The sequence below is a fragment of the Diaporthe citri genome, assembly GCF_014595645.1.
Source record: "Diaporthe citri strain NFHF-8-4 chromosome Unknown scaffold_7, whole genome shotgun sequence".
Taxonomy (NCBI): Eukaryota; Fungi; Ascomycota; class Sordariomycetes; order Diaporthales; family Diaporthaceae; genus Diaporthe; species Diaporthe citri.
The window spans coordinates 4,156,900-4,175,826 of NW_025064852.1; the positions used below are offsets into that span (position 1 = coordinate 4,156,900).

An 18,927-nucleotide genomic window follows, 5' to 3' on the forward strand; every position below is an offset into this window, starting at 1 on the left:
GGTCCGCAGTGCTAATCAAGTTTAATTTTAGGAAAGCAAGAGTCAACGTCACAAGTGAGGAGGCAAGAAAGGTTCAAGCACTGGCCTGGAAGGAAATAATCGGGGAGCTAAATGCCAAAGTCCCAGGCCTTGAGAGTCATTGGCTTGAAAGTTTGTGACCTGGGTCTCACCAGACGCAAAAGCTATGTACACACAGTACAATATGTTCAATGCGAGCCATTAGCACCATTCTGCCCGTTAACAGCCCCATTCGCAAGTTCCTTCTGCCACGGAAGCGGCTCAGTAGCGATCTTGACAGGCCCAACATCCCCGCCAGCCTCCCTCCTCCTCTGCCACGCCTCGATATCCCGGTGGTCGACAAAGTTGCCATGCAGGCCCAGCTTCAGCTTCAGCGGCAGGTGAATCACGGCCAGCGGGCCCTGCGATAGATTCTGCGCGTCGAAAATAGCAACATCGTTCCTCAGCTCGTCGAGCCGGTTCACGAGCGCGATCAGGTACCCCTCGCCCTCGGCGGCGTCATCGCTCTTGGGGATGAAGCTCGGCTCCTGGACCGTCGACGTCGGCCCGAAGAAGTACGTGTCCTCCTCGCCGCTCGCGAGCTCGTTGTCCGGGTCCCAGGTGTAGTGCCCGAGGCTGTTGAACAAACCGCCCGCGGGAGGGCCACACTTCTGGAAGTCGTACGGTTTCGACGGGTCGACTTTTGCTTGCCAGAAGTGTCGATAGCGCCGGGTAACCCACCTATCGTCGATTCGGCTGAACTCGCCGTTTATATTCCACACAAAGGCGGGCGTGATGCGTGTGTTGGTCTTCGCCTTTGGGTCGAGGATCCAGCGCGTCGTCTGGCTGTTGAGCTGGTCCCGCTTGGAAACCTTGCCTGGCTGCGTGGGCGTTATATTCTCATCAGGAGGCCACCAAAAGAACACCTGAAAGCATTCAGAGTTAATATAAATCTAGGCGGTTTTTTCCCTTTTTTTAGGGGGGCGGGGTGGGGGGTTGGCCATATGATGGCCAATCGAGATCTGCAGCCTGATGGAACCTTGGAGGAGAAGCAGGCTACAGATTAGAAGAGTTGCTTACGTTTCCGTCGGCGACGGTCAAATCCACCACGACGTGGCCGTCTTCGTTCTCGTAGCAGCCTGCGATGTGGCCCTGGAAAGCATTATCGGCTCTAAACCAAATGGCGTCTTCGAGCTTTCCATTTCGCCTAGGCACAAGACCATACCATTGGTCCTCGTTCGGGTCCCCTGCTACCTGTTAATCACCTGCTGCGGATCCCGAAGTGATACATTCTGGAACATTCCAAAACATGACAGACGGAGATCCGTGAAAGGACAAGAAATACGAACACGAGAACTTCTCGCCTCCTCTCTTCATCCTGTCCATATTGACCTTGAGAGGCGTCAACGGCAATACCACATAATTCGGGCTGCATCCTATGTCATGGATCATGCCGGCAAACGGCGCCTTGTAATACGCTTCCTCGGTCTTCTTGCCATCCGCATCGATCGTCCACATGATGATATCGAGAGAGCCATCATTTCCGTTCCCTCCTGCTTCATAAGCATAACAAATCATCTCGCCCGTGTCGGGGTCGAACTTTGGGTGCGCGGTGAACGTCGGCGCCTTGATCTGGCCCTCAAAGTCATACCGGCCCAGGGTCTCGAGAGTCACGGGGTCCATAGCAAATGGTGGGCCATCCTCCTTAGTTGCGAGCAGCATTCCCCGCCAGAAGGTAATGTTGGTGTTGCTGGCTGTGCGGATGACCCCCTTGACGCTCTCGTTATCTGTAAACGGGTTCCTGTACCGGCCAAAGAGGCTCCGCCGAGCCGCCGTCTCGGCCTTGTACCGGTCCGTCTGCACGTACCTCTGCTTGAAGTCCGCATGGCCGTTGGCGATGCGGATCGCCGTGACGGAGCCGTCCCCGTTGAAGTGCACGTCGTCCTCGAACAGCGGCGGGAACCGGTGGTCCGGCTGGATGCGATAGAAGGTCGCATTTATCTCCTTGGGGATCGTCCCCGTGACCTCGAGGTCGAAGACGTCGCCCTCGAAGCGGGACGGCTTGTTGAAGCCGCTGAAGACCTGGGTTTCTGGGAACGTGGTTGCCTCTCCTGGTTTGGTCAGGCGGCCGTTGGTGTAGCCCTTGACGGTGGGCGCGATGGCGAATATGTGTGCCATGATGAATGTCGTCGAACTTAATGTGCGCGACTATGGTATCTCGGCCAGGTTTGGCGGGACACTGTCTCTGCTTATAACAGGTCACAGCGCGAGAGACTCAAGATTCAAAGGTCCAGAACACGCGCACTCGCACTTGAAGTCGCAATCTCTCCGGGCCATTGAGAAAGCCCGCAGCTGAGACGTCGGAACCAACTCCCCGTGACATCGGCATCACTCCCGAGCGATACGCACCCAAGGGCCTAAAGTACTACGTTTCTGGACGCCGGGTAATCTATCCCATCTGTCAGGTATTGATCATCCCGGAATGCGGGGTCCCTCTTTGAAGACATACGGCAGTTGGAGACAAATGGAGCTCACATCCCTGAGCTATGACCCTGGAGAGATCCAACTAGGCGTGGAGTGCTTGAGTATCCCCACACTGATTCTCAATGCGTAGCGTCTAACTGGACTGAAGCTCTAGTGATATCCCCGCAAATCCGCGTGTCCCACTGGTGAAACGGTGGGAAGAATGGGCACCTCTCAATAGTGTATTTGAGACTGCTGGTGTGAACACTGCGCTCAGTGGAGATAGTTATCTACCCCCGTCAGGACTATATTTCATAATGAAATCTTCTGTACCGTCTATGCTAAGAAGATGGAACAGAATGTAGAGACAATAGCTGTAAGCTTTGAGAATCAAGCACCGTTAATCTGCTTGTTCTGAACCAGCTCAGGCAGGATCTTGGTCCCCGGCTTCGACTCGGTCACCCCCTCCTCTGCGCCCTCACGCTTCTGTCCCTCAGGCAACTTCAGAGTCAGAGGCTTGTCTGAGGTTCCCACGTCCTGGCCCCAATTTGGCGCCCTGAGGTCGTCCTCGTTGATCTTGCGCCCAGTCACAGGATGAGGATAGTGGAAGGGAATGACCCTCGTGTCCGGCCAGAGCATCTTTTGCTCGAGGATCTCGTCAGGGCCGAGGGGGTCCTCTGGGTACGTCTTCGTTGGCCATGGGATGTAGTTTTTCTGCAGCATCAGGAGTCAGGAGATTTCGGTTCTTCAGAGGGTAATAAATGAATCCAGAAGCTGCTTACCTTGGTATGGCTCCAGCCGCTCTCGAACTCGGCGTGCCAGAACGGAAAGTACCTGTACCGGAACAGTTTCCACACACCGTTCTCCTAATATGTGTTAGTCACCTGCTGCGGAGCCTGCATTGATGCGTTCTGGAACCTGGACTATTCGAAAACACAACAAAAGAGACCGGAAGGAGGAGAAGTTGAGCTGACCTTCAGATACTCATTCTCGTAGAGCCCGCCCTCCCACCACTGGACGTGCCCGCGCGGGTGCGTCTCGTTGACAGAGTCGTGCGTCCCGGCCGACATGAGCGCCCGCATCCGCACCCACGCGTGCGTGCCGGTGGAATCCACGTCCACGATGTCCTGCATCATGATGTGGTCGAGGAGGAACCCGTGCACGGGGCCGTTGCGGCCCTTGACGAAGGTGTTCTGGAAGCGGCCCTGGTACAGCCTCTTGACGCCCTCCTTGCCGCGGTAGCGCGACCCCAGGAACTCGACGTACGTGTCCGGGTGGTCGGCGAACATGTCGACTACCTCGTTGTAGAGGCACTTGTCGAGGTAGTAGCCGTACTTGAAGTGGATCTTGCGTACTTCTGCCTCGTCTGGGTAGGGGGTGTCAGCACATTTTCACACTCTGCGTGAGTGAGCTTGTCAACCCCTGGGAAATACTGACCTGCCACTCGTGATACCTCTTTTTGCAGGGCAGCAACTTGCGCCTTCAATTCGGCAATGTCATTCTCCATCTTGTCAATGGATGGATAGTTGAAGGTTTGAGTTAAATGTGATTTTCCCCAGGGGTTTGCTTGATCTGGAAAGAGAATTCTCGAATTCTCCTTGCAATTTGTTTACTGCGTCGTCGGAAGAGAGCGGGGAGTTTGACCTCCTCTTTGAACTTATATGAGCCGTACCATTCAACCAGATCCACCCCGTTGGCATGGGTGTGGAGTGGTGGGGCAACTGGCTCCTAGTTCCCGTCCGGGGTAAAGATCCACCCTACAGGGCCTCTCCACGGGGTGAGCAACTCGGCCGGCTGCTGTTCAATGCGGGGATGGGGACGAGTGAACCAGCCAAGATGGCTGGCAATGCGTGATAGCTCCTCGGTACGTTGCACTGGACCTCGACTGGCATTTCTTTCCGGGGTCACGTTTTTCCAGGTGATAATCCACAGCCATTGTCGCATCTATTCTGACTGTATTCACCTACCTGTTCAGGGGTGTTTCCGTTGAATGCCGTGTTCGACTCTTATCACAAGGACTCTTTGACATTATGGAGTTCGCTACAGGAAGACTAGGATAAGGAATGGTAACCCGGTAAAGAAATACATGACTTGCAAGATGTACATGAGAATGGACGAGCTTCAAACTCGAGGGGAGTCTCGAGCTCAGTTTGTGCCTAATAATAGCATGACGGCATCCCCTGGTCTACTTGCATCAGCCGGCTCCTGTTTCTTATTTCCGTGGCTTCACACACAAGGCCTTCTGGAAGAAACCCCAAATAGATTTCGGTACGAAAGGTCCAGCATGTAACAAGTCGACATCATTCAGACGCCAGGTCTGTGGTCCCACCAGTGCGCCTCCACCAGCTGGTTGCGGTGGCGGAGGGAGGTCCTCTTTTTTGACGCTGAGTTCTACTGGCAGGGGAACATCCTCCATGAGGATGTCCTCAAACGTCGGTCCATCAGATTGTGCAGGGCCGGAAATCTTCTGTTGGCGGCGGCCCTCGAACCATTCATGATCGAGGAGTTTGTTGGCAGAGACTCGATCCTCTGGGAACCACCTGAGCACTTGTCTCAGTAGGTCTACCGCTCCGGGTATTGCTGCGAGATCAAGCCTCCGCTTGATCGAGCCAGGCTCCGTACCCTCAATCTCTGGCACCACGGGCTTTTTGTACCTATCCGCGGATGAAAGCACTGCCTCGTCTATGGTCTTCGCCGGCTCCTTGAACTTATCGGGATGGAACTGAACCACCGCACGGCCGAGGGTCTGATGCAGCATATCCTCAATTCCATATTCCTCGAGTGTCTCTTTCTTCCGCCGTTCCAACATGTCGGCGTCCCAAAGCAAGTGAATGCTAGGGTCTGAAGTGTTGTGCAGGCGGTAAGATGTGTATCCACCCTTGCAATGCTCGACAAATTTGGCCCTGTGAGGCTCAGGCATCGGGCCTAGTTTACCCTCCAGCTCCTTAAAGCTGAAAACGCTTCCAAATTCGAAAGGGGTCACACCGCACAGTACTTCCGTGATCGTGCAGCCCAGGGCCCAGAGGTCACTACCGATACTAGGCTGTGTACCAATCTCGCGTTGGCACTCCGGGGAAGCGTATTTGTCCGGGATTGCCGACTGTTTGGTTGGCTTTTCGGCCTCGAAGGCAACTCCGAAGTCGATTATTGCGATCTCTTTGGTGATGCATTCATCCTCCAGGGTCAGATACAGTGGCTCAACGGCATATGCAGGAGCGTGAGGGCCACATCTGGGAATGTTGTCATATTCCCCGGCCAGTACTATCTCGTAGGTCCGTGGTTCCGGTAGGTATATTCCCATTTCGTCCTCCGTAAGATCTCCTAGGGTTGTCTTGAAGAGGATGTTGGAGGTTCGAAAGTCCCCGTGACACAGTCCGTGGCTGTGCATGAAATCCATGCCTCCCACAAGCTGGAAGCAAATGTCTTTCAGGACCGGGAGATTGTTCCAGTTGTAGGTCCGTGACTCAGTGATGGATGGGCCCAGCAAGGGCATGGTAATGCACAGATGCTCTCCATTTGGGCCACGCTGAGTGAAGGTGTCAAGAGGCATGACAATGTGATTGTCCCAGGCCTCTTCAGCGGAGACACCTCCAAGCAACTCCCCGAGTTTCAACTCTGGCAGCTTTTCCGCATGCTTGGAAAGGTCGTCTCGAAGGATCTTGACCGCGCAGAACTTTCCCATGGCTGAATCGCGGCAGAGCCAAACGATCCCATATGCTCCCTGGCCCATCTTGTGCCACACTTGGAATCGGTTGTCTTCTCCAAGGAAATCTCCGAGGACGACAGGATGGTGCCCACCTGGTCTGTACTGTTCAAAGTCTTCTAGAGTCCCACAATCGTCAAGATCATAGGTATGATATCTTTGTCCATTCCTAAGTGGGAGGTACGAGTCTTCATGGCCTCCTTCATCTTCGAAGTATTCATAGTCGATGAAGTCATCGACGTTCGCAAGATCTTCCTGTCTCTCAAAGTAGTCGGGGAACTTCGCCTCCACGGGCGAAAGTGGAGCCTGGTTCTCATCGGGTTGAAAATCTTGTCTTGTCGACATCGGAGTTGCTGGTCTTGAACCCTCGGGATACATGTTGAGTCACCAGTAAACAATGTGAAACGGGGCTTGTGTTGGTCGGCTCACAAGTCTCCCTTTGCTGCGGTATCTTGGCTGAAGTTGAGGATTCACGTTGGTATGGGAGGAGAGTGGGAAATGGCCATCAACGATGATGCCGCTCCGCAGAGCGTACAAACCAAGGAGCAACATGTGTAGACAATGAATGTTTTCAGATACGAAGAAAAGATTAGGAGTCTCAGCCGTGCTGCTTTGTTCGACGGTCAACGTCCCAAATTAGATGCTCTCGGCGTCAGCTGCAGTACAGGCTGAGATGAAAGCCGTCGTGGGTCCGGGCCGTATCGAGCTGTCACAAATCATACCCACGATTGAAGGTAGGCCGGGGCAATCTATTTATGAATTTGAAGTCTCCTTTGATCAGCTCAATATGACAATTGACAGGAGCCACTGGGGAGTTAAATACTGCCTATACGTCTCACTTCGATTTGAAAGTAACACAAATGAACCAGACTCATTGCTCCAGCGTTCAGAAACATTGTAACTTAAAAGACAATCCCAGAGAGCTAACCACTAGTATCGCACACTAGAAGTCCAACAATCACGCAATGCCTCGATTACATTCACCGTGGCATCCATATGCAGGGAGACATGTGGTAAAAAGAGATGGCAGGCAACATTACTATACTATAAACGACCCGTACTATGCACAGCGCAGGTCGCACGGTAAGGTATTGCACACACACTTAGGAAACTTGAAGTCTCAACAGAAGAGAAGTGTAGCCCCTTTCAGGAATGTTCGGCCCCGGGTTCCCATCGGGTCATGGAAGTACAGGCCAGGCATGAAGGTCGGCCGGGGCGTCCCCATGACCGTGTTGGAGACGAGGAAGCTAACAGAGGGCACGGGGGAGGGGTCATTTGATGACCCAAAAGTCCTATACAATACCGATATCGAGCACGTCTCGAGGGAGCTGATCCAGCAGTGCGAGACTATCGTCAAAGCCGAGGCGAGACGTCTGGGGATGACGTGTGTTATCATACGGTGAGTTGATATGCGCTGGCGTTCTCGCGAATCAATCTGCATGAGACAACTAACAATCGACAGTGGCGACCTCCACAACACCACGCGCACGATTGATGTGTGGACTAAGAAGGTGATCATGGTTGAAGATCCTCGGGACCCAAGCAAGCAGATGCCCCTGTTGGAGCCTCTCGATGATCACCTGACAGTTTCCTTTGGGACGGTGCTGGATGACCCGTCAACGTTTGGAACTGACAACATCCAGCTGCAAGGCCATGTTTTTGTCAACGTCGAGCGCCATTCTGATTCTACGAGTTGGACGGGCCGGCGGCACGAAAGTGGACTCATCTTGTCACAGCCGCTGTGGGAGATGTCTGATGAGTTTGTCAAGGGTCTTGCGAAAATCACAGGTAAGTTGCCTCCCTGGAAGCGGAGACATATTCAAGACGGCTATGAGGAGTGTAGCGAAGAGTATTGGGAGAAGGGAAGCTCTTTGAAAAGAAATCCATACAACTTTAGGTTGAGAAAATAGGACCAATTGCAAATCTCTTGCGTAGACTTCCCCTGTTGAAGGCATTCATGCATGATCATTAATGCTGTAACCCACTCATCCAAGTCAGAAGTTAGTGATCTCGTCTTCATTAACCCAACCCTCGAGCGAGAGCAGTCACATGGAACGCTGATGACCCGGGTCCGTAGTAAATTGCCACTCATCGGTGTCCAATGATTTAGCTGTCTTTGTCGTGAGTCGAGGCTTACCGCCCCCTCGCCTCAAAAGCTTATGTGCAGCCTCTGGACAAAGCACTTTCGAACGCCGTACGGACGCTTTGGGCGAACAAAGCAAACAGTCTTCGACTCGGTGACCATAGAGATTGAAGGTTCAGTTGAAGGCACGGGGTTGGAAAACAACCTGGTCGGGCTGTTTGTCCACAAGCCTCGCTCTGGGAACTTCTGTAGTCGGAGACAAAAGACAGCCCACGATCATCACCTACAAGCTACAGCACAGTATTCTCAATCGGGCCAAGAGTGAGACACAATGAGCTGGGTCAGAGAAGCCATCGACGAAATCAAAGCCAAGAGCTACGAAGAGCTGTATCCCACAGCTTCCGGCGGCTCGCCGAAAGCGCCAGACGTAAGCCTAGTCAGATCAGTGCCACTCCTCATACCATGCCGCTGACCGAGATCCTGTCCTATGACACAAACAGATTTTCTGGGCCCTCTCTCCCAACGACGTCCCACCGTCGGTGAAGGCGGCGGTGGAATCGGCCGTGCGGCAGCAGACCTTGGAGAGCTTGCTCACATGCGCCATCATCAGGTGCGCCACCGCCTCGAGGCCCCTACCTTCTACTGTAAAGCTCTGGGGCTAGCTGACACTCCCCTTCCTGCCCCACCACAGGCTCGAGACCCTGGGGGGGTACTATTCCACGGACACCTCAAGAACAGACCAGCCCATCGGTCACTTCGCGATATATCTAGGCACTAACCCAGCAAACACGGATCTGAAAGTCAGTCAAGCCCCCAAACCCAGTGATCACCCAGTTTCTACACCCCACCACGCACATGTCACACGCCCTACTCTGGAGCTCCGAAGCTGACAAGAGCTGTTCTCGTTACAGACCCACCTCTCCACCGACCAGGGAAGCCCGCCCAAGAGCCAGCCCAAGCCGCCACCGACCAGCGGCGCCGGCAAAGACAAGGTCCCGAGACACCACGTCTCAGGGACGGACGCGGATGAGCAGCTTGATGGCGCCCGAACCCCGTCGATGGGCGAGATCGAGGAGGAATACGGCCGGGTGGAAGAGCGGTCTAAGAATTCGGGCAGGAGGCTCTCGAGGATTACAGCCAGCCTCGACAACTGGAGGCGTTTGAAGTAGACCTGTGTCCGTCAGTGCAAAGCTTCAGGTTTCTGCATTGGTGTGATAATCAAGTTTGTACAATCACAAGAGGTGGAGGTTGCACAGTTGCAATGCAAGTAATACCTTGATTTTCATTGGGGCGAGTTCCGGGCAGTGTTAATTGACCATTTCCCCTATACTCCCTGCGAATCAGAAAACAACCCAAAAAGAAAGCAGTACGTAGACTAGGTAGAGACCCGGTGATAGTAGACCTCTCGACAGGTGCACCTCCAGTCTGTGTCTGTGTCTGTGCTTGTGTGTCCGGTGCCAATTCCATGCTACTGTCCCCTCGAAAGCATCCCGAGACCGTGTATCCCTCTCAACCGAAGGTATCAATCGTATGGTATCGTTGAATTGGGTGATGCCTCAGATCACGACGTCGTGGAGATGGTTTACAAGCTATGCGTGCGGGTGATGCCCACGTCGCTCAGGGTGAGACAGCTAGTAAGGCATGAATAGCGCATCAGTCAAGAACAGACCTCTCCATGAGTCCGCTTCTGGTATTCATCGATTGAGCAGATGCGGCCTAACGGCCAGACGTCCCCTCAGGGAACATCATGGACTTGATGCAGAAAGTCCCGACTACTGGCGTAACAAGGTACCAGAAGAAACTGCAACCGTTTATATCAAGACCCATAACGAGATCGCGGAAATCTGGGGACGACCTTGCGACTCATGATGGTGTTGAGCTTAGCAAGCATGGCTTCCAGTATCTGGTCCTGGCGAGCCTGAGACCAGTCATCCTCGACCCAACCGTTGGTGGTATGGCTGTAGTAGCCGTTCTTGAATTCATCTCGGTGGAACTTGAGCACTCTCAGAATAGACTCAGGGCCTTGTTGCTTGACCAGTGCCTTGAGAAACGGGTGGCAGTCCCTGTAGAGTTTCGAGGCAAGCTGCTGGCCGACTGCGACTTCTCTGGGTACGCCAGATCGGACGCTTCTCTTTGGGCGGACGGTACAGTCGAGGCGAAGGTTCTGAAGAAGTGGAGCGTCTCGCAGAAGAACAAAAGCCTGGAGACACCGATTGCTGATCCAAGCAAACCTCATAAGGGTAATGTTCCTCAGTCGGGAGATGGTCTCGGGACGTAGCATGAGGAGGAAATAGTGGAGGCCGATGACGTCGGCGAATATGAAGGGCTGCGTCCAAAGGAGTGACACTGCCTCGTCGTGGACAGTCTTGCATGATGCGAGAAGGTTGGGCGAGAGCTGGTATTTCTTCTTTGGCACAGCGTCAACATCGATCTGGGTCCATTGACCTCGCACGTAACAACTGCGCTTGAGGGTCGAGACATAACGATCCCTGACATCGTTGAGGCAGACGTGGACGGGAAAGCTCTCCCAGTCGTCCGAATAGGTCCGTATGTTGACTCCATGAGGGTCAACAAGAGCTTCCTCGTAGACTTTCAGGCGAAGCTCGGGGGGCAAGTCCCTGCAAGACAGTCAGTTGAGATCGGGCTGTGGCAGATTCATCCTTTTGGAGGCAGAGTTCGAGATCCGAGATGAGTCAAGAATAGCGTGGGAAAGACGAATACCTCAGAGAGGCGGGCAGAGGACTTACATCAGTCGGAACGGCTTGAACTTGGGAGGAGGCTTGGCCTTGGGTTGAGACTTGCCCTTGGGCCTCGCAACGACTTTGCGCTGTTCAACATCAGTAAATTGTGGGGATCAAATGGAAGAGAATAGCCAACCTTCTTGGTTCTGCGAGAGCCAAACGTCGCATCCTCAAACTCGCTGTCGTCCTCGACAGTGGTGACAGCGTTAGGCTGCTGCGGAGTGGTAGAACTGGCAGAAGCGGTGGAATCCTCGCCGAGCTCCTCAGAAAAGTATCCAGCGTCCTCAAGGTCGAGGTCTCCGTCGATGCTCAGGTCGATCTCGTAGTTGACTTCGGCTCGTTTGCGCTTGGGGTAGCGATCCTGGGTCACTTTGGGAGGCATGATGGCGTGTCGAGTCTCTGCGGTGTGTTTGTCAGAAGAGCTGCTGTACACAAACAATGGGTAAGCCAAGTTGACTTCACTGAGCTGGTGTGGACTGGCGGAAGATGGTCACCACACGGAGACCAAGGGTGCTGAATGTCTGCGGCACGAGGGTGACTTACGGATGAAAGGTGCGCAGAGTGCTGGAGATGATGCTGCTGCAAGATGCAGCTTTGCCAAACACTGAGTTGGCCGAGGGGAGATGCTGGCGAAGGCGAGGAGGAAGACAGGAAGGCTAAGCGCAGATGCACGCTCCGCCACGGATGGCAACTCAGAAGTTGACTCGAGGAAGGTGCGCGTGTGGTGTGTTGGGGGAAGCCTGGTGGATCGTGGAAGTGGGAGCGAAAATGGAAGCTGCGGCTCGAGGTAAGTGCCAGAAAGGCGGCTGCTAGTTGGGAACCAAGTGGGCCGGCCGGCGTCAGCTTCCAGTGACTCGTGGCGCGATGCTGTAATTAACTGGATTTGGGACCCGACGGCTTCAGTGACTCGATGCTGGTGGTTTGCTGGTGCTGAGCCTGCCTGAGAAGCGGGTGATGTGAGAAGGGAGGTCAACCAAGTTGAGACCAGGACTGCATGCGCACACATTGTGGTCCTCGTCGTGCCTGCCGGGTTCGCACCAAATCAACACGCAAGTCGCCCGCCCATGAAAACTTTCCACGCTCTTGAGATTCTCCTCCACTCCTGCTTCTGTCTTCCGTGGTTCATCTCAAAGCTCTGTTGGTGGTCAAATCGGGGCCTTGCAGGCAGTCACTGGGTCGTGTTGTAGGCTCTCATGATCCATAACATCCAGCAACGCCGTGCGATGAGCACGAAACGTTCTCGAGGTGGCCACTGCCACTCACTCGTCCTTTCGAAAAATCAGCTACGTGATTCGCGAGATCCATCAAGCTCCGTACGGCAGGCCTTCGTGGTCGCTATCGATCACCACGTTCCCCAGCATCTGAACCTCCTGCGCGTCCATCTCCAACGGACCCAGCGGCTCTTCGCTCAACAGCAAGCCCGTGCCCGCGGTGTCGTGCCTAGTCGCGTTGTGGGACAGTTTTGAAGCCCTCGTCGAGACCTGCGTCGACATGCCTGTCCGCTGCGTCCCCGCGCTTCCAGACTGAGTCGTCACCGACATGTTGTTGACGTCCAGGTCCACGGGCCACTTCCACCACCTGTCCGTATTATAAGGCAAGGGCGCCTTCTCATCGCTCATGTCCCCTTCGTTGGACGGAAGCCTGGGTTCTTTGTTCCGTTGGTCTGTCGAGTCCTTTTTTATCCTGGAGATTGTCTTTGTCACCGCCTGTCCGAAGCGTCGGAGCAATGGTCGCATGGCCATCAGGCTCACAACCATGACAGATATGCTCATTTCGACGGTGGTCCATACAGCTGAACGATGGTTAGCTTGCCCATTTCTTCCTTCCGCCTGGCATATTCTTACATAACGATATATCGTTGGTCAAGAAGATCATGAACATGAACCTGCCAGTGCTAACAAGTATGGTGAAGAAACCGAGAGCGAAGATCAAGCCGAGCCCGATCTTCTCCCTGAGCTGGGTGAACTTCAAGCTGTTGAGGATGGGGAAAGGAAAGACGAATACTGAAAATCACTGTCAGACACAAATGCTCGAAGATCTTATCACTGAAAACCGGCCAGCCGGACAATCGGTTCCGTTGCACTTACGCAAAAGCTCGCCGGTTATGTTCATTGTCCAGGTCACCTTCTGCAGGTGAGGATTTGAAAATGAGGAGCATTTGTGTGGATTCAGCCTGTCCCTGTCAACCCTCTACCTGCAGACTGTCATTATTACGACCACAGACTCACCAATTAATAGATACGTCTTTGCCACACCAAAACAAGTCGGAAAGGACGGCTGTCAGACACGCGAGGACAAGATACACTGCGATGCATCCCAGAAAAATGCGCATCCTCGGCTCGGTCACCGGTACCATCGTGGCATAGCTCATGAGCAGGCTGAACTTCGGGAAGTAGAGCCCAGCGTCGAAGAAGAATTTGGTGGCGAATCGAATCTGCCGGCGCTGGTGAGTCCATGATCATCAATTCGGTAGGCCCAGACAGCTTCTATATTCCGGTGCGAGCCCGTCACTGACCTTGCCCAAATACTGGGTAATATGCTTGTATTCCAGTAACCCATCGATCTTGTATATGAGAGTATCGCACATGATGTTTCCGACGGTGCAAACGAGCCCGATCACCAAGAGCACGTCAGAGATCCATGCCTGGTGCTGTCGAAGAGAGAGGCGAACCCAGAATCGTGCGAGGAGGAATGCAAAAGCCAATACGAAGAAAACCCATTCCATCGCCTGCCGAGGTGTCAACTGTCAAATCTGCCGCCGAGCAGGTTACCCTGGACTTACCACCGTCTCGGTTGGCGTGAGCATGGTGACGAACTAGAGGATCGGCGCCTCGGCCCAAGCTGGCTCCTGCTGTAGCTTAATGCACGGGTTTGCGATGCATGTCTGCTAAGAACACTTGCAAGTGAACTGGAAAGGAACATCAATGAAGAAGCATGTTCGTGCGAGGTAAAGGTGCAGAAGTCACTTCACCGGTGTAGGATCAGCCAATACGACAGCGAACTCGACAAATGTTGGCCTGACCAACCACCGCGAGTCTAAACCAGCACGGCTCGCTCTTCGATCCCAGAACCGGTCAGGGCCATGCACAGGGTTTCCGTCGCCCTCTTCTGTCGAGTCGGATGGCCGCATGGGTCGTTCCTTATCCGTCGGCCGTACGCCGGCAAGACCGCACACGCACACGCGCAAGTTCTGTTGTGCCTTCTCATGCCGAAAAGTGTTCCGTTGTAAGAAGGTTGCCCTCTCCTCCCCGCTCCACACCTGTTGTCACCTTGGCATGGGAGCACCCGTTTCCGACGGATATCGTCCATAGCATCCGGACTAATGAGGTCCCACAACCAGCGCTGCCCACCACGTCAACCTACTGCTGCGATGCCACCTCAGCTTCCTTCACTTTCATGCCAGCCACCGCCTGACATTGCTTGCATGCAGCCCAGGGCCTGAAACAAAACGCAGGCTGATCATGACCACGACTCGCTCCAAACATGCAAAAGATCGGCACCATCCGAGGTGGCGTTCTTTGCTTCTTCTCCTATCGCTCTCGATCCAGCCGGATGGACTCGGCTCCGCGTAATCGCCGTGGCCTTGTGCTGTACGTGACTCACCCTCAAACGAATCCCTCCAGCCCATGTCGGACTCATTCGGGGCTGGCCACCCGCGTCACTACATGCCTCAACCTTAAACTGACTCGAAGTTTCCCACGACGGCCGTTCGCACCAAACGACCGCCCGGAAGCACCTGCTGATGACTCGACGGCAGGCTGAGGGCCGCGCGGTGCGCTTGCTTCCCCTGGCCTGAGAAGGATTCGGGTTAATTTCCCTGAGCTGCACCCTTTGCAATTCTCTCGAATTAGCCCTGAGCGTCCTCCAGACTTCGCTCGGGGAAGGCGCAAGCGCTCCGGGCGCAAATTTTCTTGGGTTACTTCTAGGCTGTTTGTTTGTTTATCCATCGTTCGGCCTCGGGACTGAGCCCTACGTGAACGGTTCGTCAAGCGGGCAAGCAGCCAGAAGAACAAGAGGCTTATTAGGGTGTTGCCGCCTGGAGTCGACTGCAATTGGCTGCGCTAATCAGCAGCATTTGGGCCGAAGCGGTAAGTGCTACGCCGGCGACATTTAGGGAAAGGAGAACCTTGTCATCCATTGCGAGCACGGTACGCCGTTGGGCATGAAGATCGCCGGGTGCGGCGGCCAGGAATCTTGGGATGAATATGTCTGCCAACAAAACAGTGTAATTTTGGCAAGTACTTTGAATTCAAGGCTCAAGAAAGACGGTCTTCTTTTCGATGTTTGATGATTCGGGTATCTTGGTTTTGCCACTACTATATAATCAAGTATGAATCGCTCAAGTGGTTCGATATCAATAAACCTCCTGACACTACCCCTTCACTTCTGCCCAATGACCGTGCTGTGTGCGCCACTATCCTGCCCGGGGCCTTGCCCACTAACCATGTCCAGCCCTCGCTCCATATCTGACATCTCAACCACCCCGTCCACACTGACCGTCACTTCCCTCGAGCGCTCAAGGTCGCTCTGCCGCCCCGCGCCCTCAGAGTGAACCACGACCACAGCATCGCCCCCAGAAACCGCAGTTCCCGAAGCCGGCCGTTTGGTGTACTCCTCCTCCAACTGGCCCCGGGCCCCGGAGCGCCGCGACGTGCGGCCGGCCGTGCTGGACCACCATGACTCTGCGAGGCCAATCGCCCTTAGCTTCAGGCTCCAAAACCCGGGAGGATCGGCGGCCCCGCCGGGCACGGGGACCTCGTGGCCGGCAGTAATACCCTGGTCGGACCGCCGCAGGCCGGGGAAGAGCTTCCTCAGTCCGGTGCGGGCGCGGTCGTAGAGGGGGTGGAGGACTGGGATGCATGCCGCTACGATTGTGACGGTTGCTTCGGTGCTGCGCGTGTGTCCGTTAGTCTGGTCAAGCGGGCATGCGTGCTCCGTGGTGCTCTTACATCGTCCAGATGGTGAGCCGCGGCAGCGTCCCTTCGGAACATCAATCAGCGGTTGTCCTTTCCGTAGCAGTACGTAGCATCTGCATGCTTGGGTACCCACAAGTGAAGTCTTCATTTGAAAGGACGTGGAGGTACGAGATCTTGAGGCAGGCCACTGCGGTGGCCCCGATTCCAAGGCCGAGGACAAGACTTAAACTTATCTTCTTGATCATGCTGAACCCCATCTTCCTGAAGACGAGGGCCGGATAGATGGCCAGGTAACAGTCGACAGAGGCAGAGTAAGCTAGGCACGTAGACGTTAGCATCCGACGCCCTGAAGGAAGCAGCCCGCAAAGCCAAGTGGGGACCTACATGATGTGAAATAGCACAGGTCCAGATATGTCTTCACGCTGACACATTCAGCTGCTCGAACCCTCGGGTCCCATGAGGCCGCGAGCGGCTGGCACTGGAACGTCGACAGGGCGGATATCACGATGTAGTTCACGACGCCGACACAGACCACGGCCGACATGATGGTCTTGGTCCAGACGTGCGGGGTGAATATCCGGGTGATCAGCCCCGCGACGGCGACCTTGGGCACCGTGATGGCCAGCAGGGCAGGCCACACGGAGACGAGGTAGTAGAACCTGGCGTCGGCCCTCTGCCGCACCGTGAGGGTGTCGACGTGCTTCCCCATGCCGCTGTCGACGGCGAGGAGGGTGAGGATGCAGCCTGCCCACAGCAATATCTTGGCCAGACGAACGTCAGCTGTTATTGCCCGGGTGGGGACCTGTCAAGAGGGAGTGGATCTGGAGCATCTTGAAACATAACAAACACACTGTTTATTGCCTACCAATGAAAGCAGTATGATCACATCCTCACGCCGGGTGCGGTGCAACACGATAACGCTGCAGTAGACGCGGGCCGCGGTGAAGGCGGTTGCGCTGAGCAGGGCGGCCGCGACGCTGCCGCGCATAAGCGGGCCTTGGTCGTCGTCGTTCATGGTGGAGACAGCATGCTGATCTAATCGCGCGTCGGGCCGTTCGATAAGCGAGGCATGATATATCGGGCGGTGCTGATTTGTCTGTCTGAAAAAGGAGTACAGTACCGAGTTTCCCAAGTTTCCGCAGGCACGTGTGGAGACTGTGGCAGAAATTTGGTCGAGAATGCAGCCCTGCGGTTAGCGAGCCGACCATGAAGTACAGGGAGGTAGAGAAGGGCAGTCTGTGGTATCTGACACTTGCTTTCCAAATGTTCTTGCATGGAATGGTTCGCCTCCTCGGAAAGCCGTCGGATAACCTTCGGACGGGGACGTGCCATCTTGTTCTTGAGTCAGGCCTGATGATGGCTTGTGTATGCCCTACTCGACCCTACGTATCCGCGTTGATTGGAAATGTAGTCTATCATGGCTTGTGAAGCAACTGTCTGTTGCAGCTGGGCAACGGCGGATATTCTTCATCTTCCCCTGACGCAATGGAGTTGTTACAGCCATGGCATTAACACATGAAACCTGTGCTTTTCACGGCCAAACAGGTCGTGCCCCTCTCCAATTCTTTACAAATCACTGTGCTGACACGACTGTTACGATGCTTGTGCATGGTAAAAGCGACTTGGATCGGGTCGAAATCCCCCGGCATGGCAACCTTGGAAGAGCTCCGTGCGCAGGTTGATGGTTGCCAAGGCTGTTTATTATCATTTCATAAGCCTTGGAAGATCCTTGGTCATGGCCGGGATGCCCAGCCACCAAGGTCACAAAGGTAAGTCACACCATCAATGCTGAGACCAGAAACACTGATGTGGAAGATGTAGTCTTTGATAGAATTGTACAGTTTATTTGGCTTGCCATGGTTGCACTCCGGATGATTGTATCTATCCCGATGGCATCCGCCATCACTCCGTTGCCAACCTCTCTGAGATTACTCCTCGGTGCGGCCAAGGACAAATACCACGACTCCCAAAAGAAATCCGCCTTCTTCCGCCACATGGTGTGATTTTTCACGGCCAGTCCATCAGCATCTCCAAGTCGTCGAGGACCCCATCCCGAGTGTCCATCACGCCAGGCTTGGTGTGCAACGATCCTACCTGATTTCTAGTATTGCGGATTCGCTGCAAGTAGTAGACCAAGTCAACCTTCTTGGGGGGAAGTTGGGCCTGATCCGTCTGGAAGACGGTGTGTGTATCGAAGCCGTGACGGCTTTGGTAGTATGGGACACGAGCGTCCAGGTTCAGCAAGCACTCGACTCGACGGATCTTGGTGTTTAACTCATTGAGCTGCTTGGCCTCCTGCACGATGTGCAACTTCAGAGTTCCCTCCGTCTTCCTCTTCAGGTAATTGAACTCAGTTGTACGAATCTTCGCCGGAATGTCGATGCCGTGGGCCGTGCTCAGGTGATCGATGCGAAAGTCGGGTCGGGTGTTGTTGTTCAGCCGGTTGCAGCCTGGGACATCGCAGGGGAAGTATGTGATTTGTCCCCCGTGTTCTTCATTCAGCCACTCCGCTGGGTGCCATCTCAGCATGTGTCTTTTGAGGGCTGTTTTGCAATACAAGGTCTTGTCGCAGACTGTGCAGGGCCAGCGCTCGTTATTGGTGATGTTGCTGGACATGGTGAATGGGCTTTTGGTGTGCAGCAGGATGCAAGAGAGTGAGGAATCTGTTACGAGATTATCTGCTCGTGTGTGGTAGGACTAAGGCGCGTTGGTCTACTCGATGTTGTGGGAAGCAAGAAGCGCGCCTGGTTGCCCGCGTAGTTGTCAGCCCCGCGACTGGCGCGTTGGCCACCTGGACATCAACCGGAAGTGTTTGTTGACTACCTAAGTAATTCACTCTGCAGCGAACACCGAAACATTGGGTATAGGACAAACCCCTATGGGTAATCCTCCATAGAATAGTCCCCCATGGGATAACCTCCAGTAGGACAACCTCCTATGGGACAACCTCCTATGGGGTCACCACCTGTAGGATAACCTTCCATAGGGTAGCTTCCTGTAGGGTGTCCTCCTATGGGATAACTT

At 54.5% G+C, this 18,927-nt stretch overlaps 8 protein-coding genes across 8 annotated transcripts; 1 reads left to right on the forward strand and 7 right to left on the reverse strand.

Annotated features, from left to right (window-relative positions):
* Positions 1-206: 206 nt before the first annotated feature.
* Positions 207-2,175, reverse strand: INS49_014274 (uncharacterized protein; the record flags this gene model as incomplete). Its single annotated transcript, XM_043174965.1, has 3 exons — positions 207-923; positions 1,078-1,244; positions 1,347-2,175. The coding sequence occupies 3 exons, from the start codon at positions 2,173-2,175 to the stop codon at positions 207-209; spliced, it is 1,713 nt and encodes a 570-aa protein (XP_043021910.1).
* A 675-nt stretch (positions 2,176-2,850) lies between these two features.
* INS49_014275 (uncharacterized protein) lies at positions 2,851-3,967 on the reverse strand (the record flags this gene model as incomplete). The annotated part of the gene is made up of 4 exons (XM_043174966.1): positions 2,851-3,174; positions 3,243-3,326; positions 3,435-3,826; positions 3,898-3,967. 4 exons carry the CDS (start codon positions 3,965-3,967, stop codon positions 2,851-2,853), a joined length of 870 nt encoding a protein of 289 aa, XP_043021911.1.
* Positions 3,968-4,672: 705 nt separating this feature from the next.
* Positions 4,673-6,541, reverse strand: INS49_014276 (uncharacterized protein; the record flags this gene model as incomplete). The annotated part of the gene is made up of 1 exon (XM_043174967.1): positions 4,673-6,541. The coding sequence occupies one exon, from the start codon at positions 6,539-6,541 to the stop codon at positions 4,673-4,675; it is 1,869 nt and encodes a 622-aa protein (XP_043021912.1).
* An 821-nt stretch (positions 6,542-7,362) lies between these two features.
* On the forward strand, positions 7,363-9,415 carry INS49_014277 (uncharacterized protein; the record flags this gene model as incomplete). Its single annotated transcript, XM_043174968.1, has 6 exons — positions 7,363-7,562; positions 7,626-7,951; positions 8,645-8,673; positions 8,747-8,856; positions 8,938-9,046; positions 9,158-9,415. 6 exons carry the CDS (start codon positions 7,363-7,365, stop codon positions 9,413-9,415), a joined length of 1,032 nt encoding a protein of 343 aa, XP_043021913.1.
* Positions 9,416-10,062: 647 nt separating this feature from the next.
* On the reverse strand, positions 10,063-11,369 carry INS49_014278 (uncharacterized protein; the record flags this gene model as incomplete). The annotated part of the gene is made up of 3 exons (XM_043174969.1): positions 10,063-10,864; positions 10,994-11,073; positions 11,124-11,369. 3 exons carry the CDS (start codon positions 11,367-11,369, stop codon positions 10,063-10,065), a joined length of 1,128 nt encoding a protein of 375 aa, XP_043021914.1.
* A 922-nt stretch (positions 11,370-12,291) lies between these two features.
* On the reverse strand, positions 12,292-13,793 carry INS49_014279 (uncharacterized protein; the record flags this gene model as incomplete). Its single annotated transcript, XM_043174970.1, has 6 exons — positions 12,292-12,779; positions 12,832-12,990; positions 13,075-13,160; positions 13,216-13,430; positions 13,503-13,715; positions 13,770-13,793. The coding sequence occupies 6 exons, from the start codon at positions 13,791-13,793 to the stop codon at positions 12,292-12,294; spliced, it is 1,185 nt and encodes a 394-aa protein (XP_043021915.1).
* A 1,574-nt stretch (positions 13,794-15,367) lies between these two features.
* Positions 15,368-16,918, reverse strand: INS49_014280 (uncharacterized protein; the record flags this gene model as incomplete). Its single annotated transcript, XM_043174971.1, has 5 exons — positions 15,368-15,878; positions 15,937-15,967; positions 16,037-16,219; positions 16,288-16,705; positions 16,769-16,918. 5 exons carry the CDS (start codon positions 16,916-16,918, stop codon positions 15,368-15,370), a joined length of 1,293 nt encoding a protein of 430 aa, XP_043021916.1.
* A 992-nt stretch (positions 16,919-17,910) lies between these two features.
* INS49_014281 (uncharacterized protein) lies at positions 17,911-18,519 on the reverse strand (the record flags this gene model as incomplete). Its single annotated transcript, XM_043174972.1, has 1 exon — positions 17,911-18,519. The coding sequence occupies one exon, from the start codon at positions 18,517-18,519 to the stop codon at positions 17,911-17,913; it is 609 nt and encodes a 202-aa protein (XP_043021917.1).
* Positions 18,520-18,927: the final 408 nt, after the last annotated feature.